This window comes from Cryptomeria japonica, chromosome 3, assembly GCF_030272615.1.
Source record: "Cryptomeria japonica chromosome 3, Sugi_1.0, whole genome shotgun sequence".
Classification (NCBI taxonomy): Eukaryota; Viridiplantae; Streptophyta; class Pinopsida; order Cupressales; family Cupressaceae; genus Cryptomeria; species Cryptomeria japonica.
The window spans coordinates 106,457,280-106,473,992 of NC_081407.1; the positions used below are offsets into that span (position 1 = coordinate 106,457,280).

At 36.7% G+C, this 16,713-nt stretch overlaps 1 protein-coding gene and 1 non-coding gene across 3 annotated transcripts in view; both read right to left on the minus strand.

Moving 5' to 3' along the window:
• The window catches only part of LOC131075803 (GTP-binding protein At3g49725, chloroplastic), a 186,479-nt gene that overhangs the window by 111,842 nt on the left and 57,924 nt on the right, over nucleotides 1-16,713 (minus strand). For both annotated transcript variants that reach the window (XM_058012703.2, XM_058012702.2), the window contains one exon: nucleotides 9,038-9,182. In XM_058012703.2, coding sequence (XP_057868686.2) covers nucleotides 9,038-9,182 — 145 coding nt within the window. The remainder of the gene's footprint in view (nucleotides 1-9,037; nucleotides 9,183-16,713) is intronic.
• Nucleotides 776-847, minus strand: TRNAA-AGC (transfer RNA alanine (anticodon AGC)). Its single transcript has one exon. It is a non-coding gene; the product is annotated as a tRNA-Ala (tRNA).

The following is a 16,713-nucleotide window of genomic DNA, read 5'->3' on the forward strand; positions in this document are numbered from 1 at the left end:
TCAGCTGTTATCATCCTTGTCCTTAGGCTTCCTGAACCCTTTCCTTTTGCTCTTTATTGCATAATTCGAGAATCACAGCAGACTAGCTTGTTGCAAATCGTAAGTCCCCTTGTGTTTCCAGCAAAACACATCAAACCACTGAGTAGTCCCGCAGTCAAGACCTGACAAAAGAAACCTTGAGGTTGTCTCCTCTAATCAAACGTAGAAAACAGCATTAGAGACTTCCTTATCTCAAGAGAGGGTAGGATAATCAGTTGGCTATTCTATTTTGCGTTGGCCGTATGGAGTTTGCAGCAATGCGATTTCAGACACGTCAACAAACCTGTTGATCAACCCACCATTGTGAATACTTGACAACAGGCCACACCAAGGTGGCTAAATCTGCAAGTTCTGGTTCTGACCATCTCACAGGAGGAAGAGGCCTATTCTCATCGAAGCGTGGCTGGGTGCACTCTCCATCATCCTCCAGCTGGTCAAGTACACGGAAAAGCTTGGTTGCTTTGATCAAACTCATAGGTAATCTAGACCATAGTCTTTTCCTGACATCAAATTGGTTCACAGCATTTGCCCAAAAGTCCTCGAGGTCCACTCCATGCATGTACTTCTCTCCATTCACCAATCCAATGTGATTGTGAGGGTCAAAATTAGCTCTGGATAGGTAGCGAACGAATGGATACCACTGCATCTCCAACCTTGCACTTTCAGCTGCCTATGCCTATGGGCACAATTTAAACATATTTCCCATTAAAAATGGAAAGGAAATGGTGTTGAGACATGGACCAGCTAGGACTCGAACCTAGGACCTTCCATATGCTACTGGAGTGCTCTACCACTGAGCTACTGGCCCCTCTTGGACCAGACCATCGTCGATCCGGGTGTGGCTTATTTCCAACACCAACACCCCCCCTTAAGCCACACCTCTCGTGTGCTTGGGGCTCCTAGCCTGAACCTGGCTCTGATACCATGTTGAGACATGGACTAGCTAGGACTCGAACCTAGGACCTTCCATATGCTGCTGGAGTGCTCTACCGCTGAGCTACTGGCCCCTCTTGGACCAGTCCAACGTCAGTCCGAGTGTGGCTTATTTCCAACACCAACAAATGGTAGTATTCTTTTTTGCTCTTTAGAAGCCCTCATATGTTTCCAATTGCCTTAGAATTTCCAGCAATATCATTCGATTGGTAGGATAAATCAGAAGCCTGTAAGGACATCCAGTAAATCCCTGGTCTTTCACATATGTGAAACTCGGATACTGGATAAACCAGGATCCATACTTGCTTATCAGTTCCTTGGCTTCCTGAGTGAGCCTCTGATGTGATGTGTTCCTCCCTACATTATCCTAGTGATGTACATAAAAAATGCATCATTCACTCTCTTGAAATGAGACTTTTCTTGGAGTTGCAGCTGTGGAAAACAATCAAAGTTTGAACTCATTCTCGCCACTACCTACTACACCTTTGTAAATTAGTCCTGTGTATCTGTAGTTTCTTGCCAGTAGGTAAACAATGTAGGAACTCATGTAAAAGGACCTTGTCCTTTCAATATTTCTCAGTTGTTCATCAAGGTTGTTGCTGATTATCTGAGACCAATTGAACATTTTGACTCTTGAGGTGATCTCGTCAATAAAATAGTACATCCAAGTTTCAAATGGCACACCCTGAGGACTACCCATTACTCTATTCAATAGCAAAATGATGTCCCCATAATCCTCCTTGAAGTCAGAGCGAAGCAATTTCTTAAGGGTGGGCCTTGGCTTCTCTAGCCACAACTTATTGACAATTGTCACGCAACGCTCAAGCTGGTCCTCATAAATCCTTGTGGTTTCTTCTTTGGTTTTGAATGAAGTCCGATTGTAACTTGGGATTCCAAATGCTTATTGGATGGCCAATTCTCTGAGATATGCCAACACTCTCTTGTCCGACGCAAAGATCTACCTCTCTTGGGTATTATAATGCATGGCACATTCAACCATTAACTCAACACATTCCACAGCTAGTGGAAATCCAACCGCCTAGACAAGGCCATTTCTCATCATTCGTCGAGCAATCGGTGTGGGTAAGAATCCATCCTCCCCGTACATTCTTCTTTTAAAATCCTTTAAGTCTATGTGGCCAAGGTTGGTGTCTCCAACCTTTTTCCACTTGGAATTGATTTTGGATCCAAGCTGCAACCCTTTGCTAGTGAACTTCATCTGGACTTTTCTTGAAAGTCCTCCCTGAGTGTATTACGCAAGTAATTGGTAAAAAATTGAATGTTGTATTTACGAATGATCATGAAGATCATTATAAAGAATTACAAAGAAAGACAAGAGGGCAAGTTTCTAAAAAGAAACTGCCAATAAGATCGAGCAAGATCTTATTAAGATATTTAAACTAAGTTTACAATATTGAGCATTAATAATAAAATAATAAAGTATTATTCTAATACCCTCCCTTAATGCTCAACCTATCAACTACACCAATAGACCCCTTGAATTTTACAAACTTATCTGGACTGAGGGGTTTGGTGAAAATATCTATTGACTACTCTGAGGTAGGACACACACAACGTAGTCATGAAGTGCATTTAAGATTTTAAATATTTCTTAGCACATTTAATAAGCTATGACAGTAATTTGTTTTCTATATTCATATTGGCATAAGTATTGTTTTTCTTTTCTTTTTCAATGTTGTTTATTTAGTCAAAAATAATAAGATATTATATTTGAATTGATTATCATTTTATTATTAACATTAAAAAAATTAAATTACATCTTTTATTTAGAAGATGTTTTTATATTTATTTTATGAAAATATTTATTTTGATTAAATTGTGGATTTATTAATAATATTAAAATTTGTGTATTTATTTGAGAGATATTTCATAAATACATTTTTTTTTTTTAATGTTATTTAATAGAGCCTAAAGACATTACGATCCACTACTTATAAACAACATTTCTCCCCTTGGGAAGAAACAGATCCATCGATGATTATATAAGTTGCCACCATAAACTTAATGAATAGGGAATCCCAATCCAAATGTGTTCTTTTGAATGCAACTCTAGTGTCCTCATGTTGGATAAAGATGTCTTCTCCAAAACAAGAACTTAACACCCAATCAAAGAAGTGAAACTAAAAGTGGGTGGAATTTGAACTACATTTGTAAACATTGAAGATGTGATGACATCACTATAATCAAAGAGGTAACGCAAGTCCTCTAATGCATTCACAGGATCTACAATGTGAGACTCCATAAACAAAGATCAACTTCAATTTATTAACATCTACATGGAAAGACTTTCTGCCTTGAAGTACTTGGTTTTGTGGCCTTACAATCCACCTTGGCTAACTGAGAATATGCCATGACTAGTTACGAGTCAAAACATATCACAATTTTCTGTGAACAGATATCACCTTATCATCTTTGCTCTCTCCAAGAGGTGGAGACAAAAAGCACCTTATTTGCAGATCTCCTATCCAATGTGAGATTTAAGGGAGGTTTTTTGATACCTTTTGTTATCCATCCAATATGTCTTTGGTCATTTACCTTCGAGAAACTATTACTTTCATAAATTGGGCTCTATGAGAGACTTCCAAGACCACCAAATTTATTACTTTCATCTTCCAGCCCATTTTAGAAGCTGGGATTGAGAAGTTCTTAATGATTGTAGCAATGAATGGCAAAGATATTAGAAGATATGTGAGATGATGCCCCCCCACCCCCCTTAGAAGACAACAAGGCACTTCAAACTTCTAATTCTTGCAAGCAACATATAAGGTCCGCTAGCCTCATCTGTTCAGTCTCAACTACAACAGCAGATTGATCCTTGTGGCAGAACACCAGAGAGCCAATTGGGTCATAAATCCACCACTGTAGCTTAAAACAACCCCATTCAAAACACATTGGAAAGCTTTGACTGAGAAGAACAAGACAAGAGGAAAACTCAGTTTATTTATGATACAGAATTGTTCTTCCTCTGGGGGTGCTTTTAAATTCTTGGTTCTCAGAATTCTTTTTTCCTCTTACTTCTCTTACTAGACTTAGCAGTTTGGCATATTATCCACCTTATTGCTCCTGAAATTCAAATAACAAATCTGCATTAACAATTTATCTTTTATAGTGGGACCATCCTTGACCTTTGGTTCAAGCCCACTTAGCCTAGGTAAGTCTCCTAAGGCTTTCATCACAATCTGCATTGGCCATTTTGAGTTGGTTGGTGAGGATATTGACCATTCAACTATTGACTCTAACACAGCCTACAACCTTGTTCAACATTGGCACATGGCTCTGATGACGTTTCTTTTCAACAATCAAACTTCCTTTCAAATGTTTGTCTCTTATCCTACGGCTTTGTATATACTGGCTTGTCTAGTATTACTTGTTTGGGTTTATCTTGCCCTCTTGGATTTATTACCTCCTAGTTTTAGCTTTATATGTTATATTGTTGTTAGTATTGATTTGTAATGTCCCCACTTGGGATTTCCCTTAATTTAAACCTAAGACATCCATTCTAGCCTCAAATTAGAATAGTAATATATTAATAAATACAATTTTATCAGAATTAGATATACTTTACTATAAAATTTTGAGATTAATTAGAATAATGGAACTTATCTTGATCAGCTTTCCGGATTTTGACAATTGAGGATATGTTATGACTGATAGAGTTAATGATACCAGCAGTTCTGAAGGTGTCATTCATTGATATGAGTATGCAATTTGTGTCTATGACTGATTTTGTAATAGCAACTGTGCTGTCGTGGTTTGTGTTGTAGTTCTTTGTAACTATGCTATGTATACACTGTCATCCCTGACACCAGTCCATGTATTCATGTGATCTGGTTTACTGACTCTGTGCATATAGAACCACCCAACTGGGCAATGATGGTGGTGTTCTTCCCGCTTTCTATCCATAAGTATATATAACCACTTTATGCCAAAATGTGAATGAACAACTCAGCTCATCCCCATGCATACCACTAAGAACAAAGATGTTACTGCTTGTAACATAATAACAGTTTTGATCTTATCAATCCATGGTGATGTTATTGGATGCTTTGATTCCTTTCCTTTATATCTCTCAATGTGAGAGAGAGGTCACACCACTTCATCATGTATACCCTTTGGCAAGAGACACGCCCTTTCACCATTAGCACCATTTGAAAGGGACACACCCTCTCATAATCAGATCTGCACTTCTCATTTTCAAATTATTCCCCCTCTCAAATGAGGTTCTCTTCTCCCTTTTATGTCTCATTGTTGAGGGAGTCACAACTTTTCCTTTCATGTCTTTTGACTTTTAATTAACTTAATTAATTTTTTAATTAATCATGTTTAATTATATTATTTTATATTTTAATTTTATTATTATCATTTATTATTAAATTTTATTTCAAAGTGGGGACATTACAGTCTCCCCCACTCAAGATTGCTTGTCCTCAAACAATGATCATGAAGTGTTCAAAATGATTCTTAATATGAGATGGCTTTGGAAATACACATGGAGCAAACATGCTGAAAATACATCAGATATGAAACAGACACAGAAAATACACATAAAACATGGAGCAAACATATGCAAACACAGAGTATACACATGGAAACATATATTGTTAGGTTCTTGACATTCACTAAGAGTATCCCGTGCATTCACTAAGAATGTCCTTAGCACTCACTAAGAATGCTCCTGGCACTTGCTAAGAGTGCCCCAAACATTCACTAAGAATGTTCCTAGCACTCACAAAGAGTGCCCCTGACATTCACTAAGAATGCCTTGTTTCCTTGCTGGATGTTTCTCCACCACAGTCTTCTTCTATCATATGTATGTGTCCTCTTTTGCATTGATTATAATGCATAATCGATTTATCCTTACCCTACAGGCTGGCAAGATCATGCTCTGATACGACTTGTAATGTCCCCACTTGGGATTTCCCTTAATTTAAACCTGAGACGTCCATTCTAACCTCAAATTAGAAAAGTAATATATTAATAAATACAATTTTATCAGAATTAGATATATTTTACTATAAAATTTTGAGATTAATTCGAATAATGGAGCTTATCTTGATCAGCTTTCCGGATTTTGACAATTGAGGATATGTTATGACTGATAGTGTTAATGATACCAGCAGTTCTGAAGGTGTCATTCATTGATATGAGTATGCAATTTGTGTCTATGACTGATTTTGTAATAGCAACTGTACTGTCGTGGTTTGTGTTGTAGTTCTTTGTAACTATGCTATGTATATACTGTCATCCCTGACACCAGTCCATGTATTCATGCGATCTGGTTTACTGACTTTGTGCATATAGAACCACCCAACTGGGCAATGATGGTGGTGTTCTTCCGACTTTCTATCCATAAGTATATATAACCACTTTATGCCAAAATGTGAATGAACAACTCAGCTCATCCCCATGCATACCACTAAGAACAAAGATGTTACTGCCTGTAACATAATAACAGTTTTGATCTTATCAATCCATGGTGATGTTATTGGATGCTTTGATTCCTTTCCTTTATATCTCTCCATGTGTGAGAGAGGTCACACCACTTCATGATGTATACCCTTTGGCAAGAGACACGCCCTTTCACCATTAGCACCCTTTGAAAGGGACACAACCTCTCATAATCAGATCTGCACTTATTATTTAAATCAGATCTGCACTTCTCATTTTCAAATTATTCCCCCTCTCAAATGAGGTTCTCTTCTCCCCTTTATGTCACATTGCTGAGGGAGTCACAACTAATCCTTTCATGTCTTTTGACTTTTCATTAACTTAATTAATTTTTTAATTAATCATATTTAATTATATTATTTTATATTTTAATTTTATTAATATTATTTATTATTAAATTTTATTTCAAAGTGGGGACATTACACGATTATAGAACTCCCAATTGGTTATTAAGTTTCTTTACTTTTGAAATCTTCACTTTGGTTATCGTTACTATCATCTATGTAAAGTCCTTTCTAGGGACCAGATATTCAAGTTTCATGTTCAACATAACTAGCGTGGCCTCTAGTTACTCTTTTGTATATCTAGACTTCACTTTCTGCCTATCTGGCTATGTCAAAGTGAAGATTTTCTAGCCTATTAAGCTCATTAGTGTATATTCTTATTTTTATCAAAACAAACTAGCATGGGAATTGCTAGGCCTGTGAGCATAAAGTGTTAGTATTTTTGGTGTCATTGATGTCACATTCGCACAGGTTTTCCATGGTGATGCTTCTACACAGAATTATATTATATTAGTAAGGTGAATATAAAATAAGCAAAGATAAGTTTCATGAATTGTATACCCATTCTTACAGGTTGCTGTTGATTATTATTCTACCATCGGCGATAATATTTGTGTTTGTTTTCTTCCTTTTAGTTTACATCGGTTGAACTAACCCTTTAATAAAATGGTTCGGTGTTTTTTGAAGAAAACAAATAACTTCAACTGTATCGACATCTGTCATTGTTTGAAAGAAGTTCGAACTGAATGATTAGTCTTTTCTTAAACAATAAACTGATAACTATCATCGTACTGAATATCTTCTTTATAAGATGGCATTTTTGGAGGCAGTGATTGAGGTTTTTTTTAATAATCTGGCGATAAGGGAGAAGAATGATATGTACTAAAAAGATTTCAGTGTGAAGATTGAAATATGGGAGAATGAAGCATATGAATTGAAAAGTATTGCTGACGTGAGGATTGAAGGTGTTATAGAAAATAACCATAATCGTTGTGTGACAAGGGTAATATTGTTTAAGCATCGTTTTGTTTCAAAAATCTGTATTTTTGAAGAATTAATAACAATATTTCTGTTTCAGAAGTTTGGTCTTTGAAAGAATAGTAATCATTTATACTTTCAGACTTATATCTTCATGGTGTTTTGAACTTATACTATTTTCAGACACAGTATACATGTTCATCACAGATTGCTGATAACAGTGCTGTGAGTTTTGCTAACAGTGATCAGAAATATCATTTGAAGTTAAGTGCAGATTTATTCTGATATGCAGGTGATATCAGAATACTATTCTTGAAGATATACAGAGGTTTTTGGGTTAAAACTTGTTCAGGTTGTTAACAGCCCATATTCCTTCTTATATAAGATTATCTACTTCAATTGTATATTTGATTCTCTGATTGAACATATGGACTTGTTAGTTTAAAACTCCAGATTGATAACCATTTCATTGTATTCCTTCTTAAAGAAGTTTAAGTTCTTGAAAGTTGATAGGGTTGGTGCCCTGAATATTGTATGAGTTGGTGCTCAAAGAAAAGACAGGGGTTTGGTGACTCCTTAGGATTGGAGGCCTTAAATTTTGTAAAGCATTTAAATTGTGAGGCTGGATTAGGATGGTAGATCCTAGCAGCATTTCTCACAGTGGTTTTCCTACATTGGGTTTCCACGTAAACATCTTGTGTTGAATGTTTCTTTGCATCTCTTTCAGTTTCAGTTTGCTATATCTTTTATCTTTCAGTTTACAAGTAAGAATAGTGTTTGAATTAAAAGAGATAAGTCTACTACTGATTCACCAACCCCACCCCCCCCGCACCCCCTCTCAGTAGTAGGTATGTGTTCTACATAAAGAACATAAAGAAAATCAACCGTATAACAAGGGATTGAAACATGACTTTTAAGGAAAAATATATCATACTGGAAAAATTTGCTTTGGCTTAGTAATGAGTGGATGCTGATACGAAACTTGTTGTAGTTAAGTGTTTTCACTTGGCTACAGTAATTAGCATTTCATGCCAAAAGTAGGCAGAGCCTCAACTCCAAGCATATACAATCTAAATAAAGAAATAACATGTTATCATTTTCTAGCCCTTGGGAATATCCCTCACTTTTTGACCCTTGAAGCATCTGACAAAAACTGCCATGCCAAATTTTTGGTGTTTATGATATAATAAGTTGAGATAGAACTAAAATAAGTTGATCAAACAAGAACTAGATATAGAATCAAGAATACTCTCTTACACATTGCTCATTCTCAGTAAACTAAATTAAAATAAAACTTAAAAGGATAGAACTGTATCTATGACCACAATACATACGGCATTGGTATAGCCGACAACTGCTACAACAGGCATGACACGACCAAATCCCTTTCGATGTCTCTGACGTGCTGCCCGCTGCAACGCCCGTGTCCGTCGGACTTCTTCAATTTCTGACAATAGTTGGTTCCTCCTCTCAAGAATCCTACAAAAGGTGGCACAGATTATTGAAAACAAATTTGTTGATTATCCCTAGATGCAGACAAAGCAAAAATGATCAAATGAATAAATAGCATTCCTGACCAAAGATGAACATCATTAAAAGTTATCTGGAATATGCTCTGCGTCCAAGTTATTTGAATTGGAATATTTGCTAAATATGAATTATTCCCCAACTGACAAAAAAAGGACTCTGTAAGAAGAAAAATTTTAGCAAAGGGTAGTAAATCAAGTCAAGGTAAGGCACAGCAGGTTCTTAAACATGAGCCATTGATCTCTGCATGTGGATCTTAAAAGACTATTCAGATATCAGTGTCATGCGTCAACATATTTCAGTGAAGTAACTCTATAGAATAGGAATTTCTTTGCCACAAAAATTCAACTATATTGTCTCCAATAAAAAATTACGGTAAAGAAAGAAATTATGTGGCTGTCCACAAATGACTAAAGTCACTTAATGGGACTGCAATATACACTAAGAATACAGAAAACAAGATAGTGGTTTGACTTCAAAAATGGTAAACACAAAAAACCCAAAAACTTGGAACTGAGAAATTACATCAAAATAGAGTCCAAGCAACAGAAACCACCAAGAAGGTACAAGAGAACCCTAGTCTTGAATATTTATAGTAGCATCAACAACTAAATAGTTCCTAATGCAGGACTAACAATGCCACCAAAGGGCTGGCTTGACATGACCTGGGAAGGGCACATGAAATAATCCTCAAATGAAGCTGATTACACTATTTTCTGCTCGCATCCAAGGCTGAAGATCTCCAAGAGGATGAACAGAACACGAATATACTATGGGGGGGGTGGGGGTGCAGGGGTGTATCAGTATAATAAAAAAACTATTACTTTTTCAACTTAATCATAAACATACAACTTATCTCATGAACATATTCATTGTATATTATAATTCACATGAGATCTAACTACCAAGCATTACAAATAGAACACAAAATATAAGTAGAAACCCTAATGGGAAAAACCATGGCAAATTAATGCTTTTATAATTCTTCTTTTACAATGCTTGTAGGCACCAACCCCAAACTTAGTTTGTGAGCACCAAAAACTGGAAGCACCAACTCCCATTTCTAAATTTGTGAGCACCAACCCACTGGAGACACCAATCACCACAATTTATAGGCACCAACCTACTAGAAGCGCCAAACCCCACTACTAAGCACCAACTTAGCAAAAGACACCAATCTCTCCTTTAGGAAGCACCAACTTCCGAAATATGCTTCCACCTTCAATATGTTGCTTCTTCAACGGATGATGGATAATCTTACACTTGCCACAAGAGTCTCTTCACAAGTCTGCTATAATGCTGCTCATATCTCCTTCAAATCTGTTTATGAAACTTCTAACAATCCCCTTGTATGATCTGCAGCCAATCCTTTCAATAAGAGATGCAATTTCTCATATATATATTGCACATATTTTTCATATAAATTTTCTCCAACTTTCTGAAATAATTTTCATATTTTCTTTACAAATCTGCTCTTATTCTTTTACATATATTTCTGCTTTATATTTTTCCAGATCTGCTCTACGTAGATTGATATCTCATTGTACACAACACACAATTCCACGTTCCTATCTTGTCTTCATACTTACACAACACACACATTTCATCTTTCAAACTAACTTGGTTTTATACCTTTATCTTCCAAGAGTCACACTCTTTGGAAGTTAAGAGTCGCATCTTCGCACTTAATCGCTGCTCTTGACTCTTTATGATTGTTGTTTGTTTATAGTACTTTTACTTTCTCAATTGCACCCTTTCATTTACTTGCACCAAATTATTATATAATCACACCTTTTAGGAATCGCTGTTAAGGTAATTTTCTGTAATGTCCCCATTCGAGATTTACCTTTATTTAGTCTTGAAACAACAATTCTAACTTAAAGTGAGAATTCTAATACATTTATAATTTCATTGATTCTAAAGATATTTTACTATAATATTTAAATCATAATGCTAAGAATAATTTTGGAAGATGGAACTTATCTTGATGGCTTTCTCTGATTTATATACTTGAGATATGTGCTTTTATATTGTAGACTTCTGCTCTACTAGATAGATCTGAATCTGAAAATAAATAGCTCATCCAAGTCCTCAAAATGTCCTTCTACTTCACCTTTTATATCTTCATATTTATTGAAGAGTCACATTCTTATGCATATAGACACCTCTCTTTATATGAGACATGTCCCTTTGCAACTAGTCTCTGAACTTCAATTTACTATTAATTGCTGTCATTTGTTAATCATGCTGCCACTTATGAATTTGTTGCTCTTTAAGACTTGTCAGCTTATCGTTCTGATGATTATTATGCTAAGGTCTATCCCCTTAATCGCATTACTTCATGATTTATATAGACTACTCAGTCCGTAATTGTCCTCATCTCTTTAATATTAATGATTCGTTTGACTTTGTATAGATCTTCAATAGTTCGCATCAGATAGTAATTGCAGTACTGATAAAAGGAAACCCAATAATATTACCATAGTTCGGTTTAGAAGAGTCTGAAGTTTTATTGCATCTTGATTGATGTCTCCATGTACATGCATTCTTCAGTTGCCAAGGGTGGATCAGTACCATTCTCTTTGGTTGTAATATGACTCCTTGAGCGCTGCAAATACGTAGTTATAAATGATTAAGATCATTGCTTATCCCGTTGGTCTGGCTGCTATCCCTTAGAAGATGTCCCTTGCAATCAATGCTGTCATCTCAGAAATCAAGTTAGGCACTTGCAACCTATTTAGCCAAACAGGCCAATGTTCACAAGAGCAGATCCAATCAAGAATAAGAGATAAATAAATTCCCCAAATCGATGATGCTGTTGGAATGATTGTGAATGCCTTCTTATATCATGTTTTTGGAATGATAAGCCACGATACCAAAAGACATGTCTTAATAGCATTCCCTTTCCTTAATGCTGATCACACCACTTCATTACTAATCGCTGTATTCTGATCCTTCAAGTTAACCGCCTCCTTTCATTATGTTATTGATTAGCCTTCTTGTTGATGAAATAGCTTCGGTCGATATCCTTTATGACTAACGATATAACCAATTTGCCTAATTGGCCTATTGGCCTTAGACAAATTAAATCGTTGAATATAAATCAAACATGATTTGTATATATTGAAATGCAATCATTCATTAATGTGTCGATTTTATAAATCCCACCAACCTTCAGGAGTTGTGATTAATGTAACCGTGTGTAATTAGTATAACCAATGCAAAATTATAACGTGTTCGACTTTTGGAGGAGTTGCGATGGTTGAAGACTTATTCAATCAGGTATATATGTGAAGGTTTGTATCCTTCTCAATATATACAGCAGACAGTTCGTGGATATCATATAGCAGATAGTCGGCAATTATCAGATTATTCACAGCAACAGTTCGTAAAAGATTGCATAGCAATAGTTCGTGGAAATTGTATATCACTGAATACACTCCGTGGAGATTGCATAGTAGATTGAAGACATATATATAACAGATCGTTGATAGTGTATGATTGAAGAAGACAATCTACAGCAGATTGAGGATCAACAAAGGAAAACCTATTCTTTATTGCAGATCAGATATTTCCCATATTGTATTTTCATATATAGCTTCAAGAGTGAAGCCAAATCCTTTGTAAAATCTCCTGACACATGTGAAATATTAAAGTCATATTTAATTGCTGGGTTTTTTCACCTTCATAAGGAAGGTTTTCCCAGGGTAACTTAGTGTTCATACTATTCATTTGTGGAGAATTTTTGTTCTTGTTATAATCTGATAATAAACTTAACATGGTATCAGAGCCACGGTGACAGAAGATCGTGATCAGATTCTAAACAATTTTCAAGTATTCTCTCCTCTCTGTCCCATGCAGTATCTCTAAGTCTCGAAAATGGTGAACGGTCTTAAAGTCGAAGATAGACTTGAAGGCGCATCTAACTTCACCTCATGGAAGTTTAGAGTGCTCATTGCACTTGAAGAGAATGATCTTCTTCAATTCATAGAGGAAAAGGATTTATTCAAACCAAAAGATCACAAGGAGAAAATGCAATTCAAGAAGAATGCAATCAAGGCAAAGAAGATCTTAATCGACTCCATGAGAGATCACTTGGTGCCTCTCATCTCTAAGATGACAACTGCAAGAGATATGTTCAACACCTTGGAAGGCTTATATGAGATTAATAACGTAAGTGGGGCTCTTGCCTTGAGACACCAACTCCACCAAGTTAAGATGGCAAAAGGAGATTCAGTCATCACCTACTTCATGAAAATTTCAGAATTGAGAGATCAACTATGTGCAATTGGGGATCAAGTGATAGATAAAGACCTTGTCATGCTAGCCTTGAATGGTCTACCTCATTCATGGGAGCCATTTATTCAAAGCATAAGTGGAAGGTAAAAATTACCTAAGTTTGATCGACTTCGAGCAGATTGTATTCAAGAAGAATCAAGATTGACTGCCAGAGGAATCATCAAGAGTTCTCAAAATGAAGATACACATGTTCTTGCCGTTCAATCTACCAAGAAGCAAAAGTATTGGAAGAAGGGCAACTTCAAAAGGAATAGAAAATTTCAAATCAGATTCTGCACCTGATTCTAGGAAGAGGAAGAAAGATCTCTCTCGCATCCAATGTTTTAGATGTGACAAGTTTGGTCACTTTGCAACGGATTGTTTAACAAGACCTAATCATCAAGGAGCAAACATCAATGAAGTCTCATCTCAGAAGGAGGTTGACGATAACTCCAATGGTTTTCTCTTCATATCAGCGTTATCAAGCAATGTTCCTACGGACAGTGATACATGGTTAATTGATAGTGGAGCCTCTCGACATATCACCGGTCATCGGGAGTACCTTTCTGATTTAGTAGAGAAAGAGTCACATCTCGAAGTCATCATTGGGGATGATGCACGCTATGTTGTAAGAGGAATTGGTGCTACATCTCTAAAACTTGAATCAGGAGTTTCTCTACACCTAAGTGATGTATTGTTCGTTCCAGGGATCAAGAGGAACCTAGTATCTATTTCAGCCTTGGAGGATAAGGGATATCAAATTGCATTTTCTGAAGGAAGAGTTCTTGCTTGGCCTAAGAACTCCAGCATCAAGACTGCTCGTGTGATTGGAAATCGACATGAGAGTTTATACAAACTCTCCACTCCCAGTTCAAGCACTTATTCATGATTCTGCAAGTTCCAGCGAACTTTGGCACAGAAGACTTGGACATCTTCACTTCAGGGCTCTTCCATCTTTGGAGAAGATGGTAAAACGTATTCCTAAACTCATTCATAAAAATGATGGTACGGTACTTGTAAAGGTTGTGCTATGGGTAAAAATGTTAAAAGTCCTTTCCATAGCAGTGAAAGTAGGTCTAAAGAAATACTAGATCTTGTACATTCAGATTTATGTGGTCCAATGTCAACTCCATCCTGTTGTGTGAATCGCACACCCATCCCCGTCTTGGACAGGGACCCCCCAGTTTGTGCCTTTATGTCCTTGTAGAAGAGGAAGGGGATATGAAGGGTCAAGTGCCGCTAAAACCAAATTCGGCCTCCAGGGCCATATTGCGAACTTAAAACTCCCCAATTCTCATAAAATCGCCTAAATGTGAAGAAAGAGTTAAAGCCTGCAATGACGTTGAAATGTCGATTTTCGCCAAGGGATACAAAGGAGATAAAGAATGCAAAGTGCCAAGGTTGACAAACTCGCACTTTTTAGTGAAAAGTTGGCAAAAATGCCCCAAATGCCCAAATTCGGACCTTTTAGCCAAAATGTTAAAAAGTGAAAGTTGGCAAAAGTGCCCAAAGGGCCTAATTTGGACCTTTAAGATCTGAAAAGTGAAAAGTTGGCAAAAATGCCCCAAATGCCCAAATTCGGACCTTTTAGCCAAAATGTTAAAAAGTGAAAGTTGGCAAAAGTGCCCAAAGGGCCGAATTTGGACCTTTAAGTGAAAATTTGAAAAGTGAAAAGTTGGCAAAAATGTCCCAAAAGCCCAAATTCGGACCTTTTAGCCAAAATGTTAAAAAGTGAAAGTTGGCAAAAGTGCCCAAAGGGCCGAATTTGGACCCTCAAGTGAAAATTTGAAAAGTGAAAAGTTGGCAAAAATGCCCCAGATACCCAAATTCGGACCTTTTAGCCAAAATGTTAAAAAGTGAAAGTTGGCAAAAGTGCCCAAAGGGCCAAATTTGGATCTTTAAGTGAAAATCTGAAAAGTGAAAAGTTGGCAAAAATGCCCCAAATGGCCAAATTCGGACCTTTTAGCCAAAATGTTAAAAAGGGAAAGTTGGCAAAAGTGCCCAAAGGGCCGAATTTGGACCTTTAAGTGAAAATTTCAAAGTTTTTAAAACTTTTCGAACACCCCTCTTGCCCGAAATTGCCAGGAACCACTAAACTCGCGGAAGGAGTAAAAGCATTAAAACTTGGGAAATTTTCAAATGACCCTCCAGGCATTAAATTTTAATATTTGTTAAATTAAATTAATTAATTTTTCAAATTGATTTATTGAAATGAAATTGATCGTTCGCAGGTCGCAGGACGTCATTAGAGAACTAGGAGAAAGACCTGAAACGCAAATCGAAGAAGGATCGCAATCAAGGCTAGGCGCTGAAGACTGGAAAAGAAAAAAGATGTGGGAACGCGCTGCAAGAGTGCGAGAGCAACCAAACATTGGGAACTGTGCCGCTGAACAAAGATGAAGTCCACTACCGGGACCAAATACCAAAGAACACTCTGAATGCTGCAAGTTTATGTCTTCTCCAGAAAAAGCACACAGCTAGATTTAATTCTAGGAATTCAATTTCTAAAAAGCTGAAATTGTTTTATTGTAAAACTGCTTGTAGGTCCCACTCAGATATTTTGAAAGAAAGGGGAAACAAGTCAGTTGTGGACTGTTATGTCCAACTACCAGATAGACTCAAATTGAAGCCAAATAGTGGCAAGTAGTTGAAATTGTGGTGGAATGGATGAGTGAGAATTTAATCGGGACCCTTGGATGTAGTCCATCCTGGCCTCTGATTCAAAATTGTAAAAACTATAAAAGGCAGAGGCCTTTCTTTTGTAAAGGGTTAGATAGTTAGAGATTTTTGTTAAATAGATAGACTCTGGTGAGAGAGTTGGATTTTAGAGTTAGAATAGGTTAGATTTTAAGCAGTAGCATAGAGATGCTGCAGAAATTGTTGTAATAGGCAACTGAAATCAATATATAGACATTGATTTGGTGTTTATTGTCTTGTTTTCATCCTGTTTGCATGGTTTCTCTCAGCATTTTAGATAGATCTTTCTATTTTGGGTGTGCAGGTATTTGATAGATTCAGGCTCATACCATTGAGGATATACTGATTGTGTAACCTTTTGTATGGTTAACCTGAGCCTTCGATTGTGCTTAGTTCAATTGCAGGTGCCCGTCTGAGCTGCGCCAAAATTGGGTGCTTAGCTGTGTGTCTCCAGTCTGAAAATCTTCCAAGTCCCTTTGAAGATTGCACCGTTCCTGCAAGGTTGTGA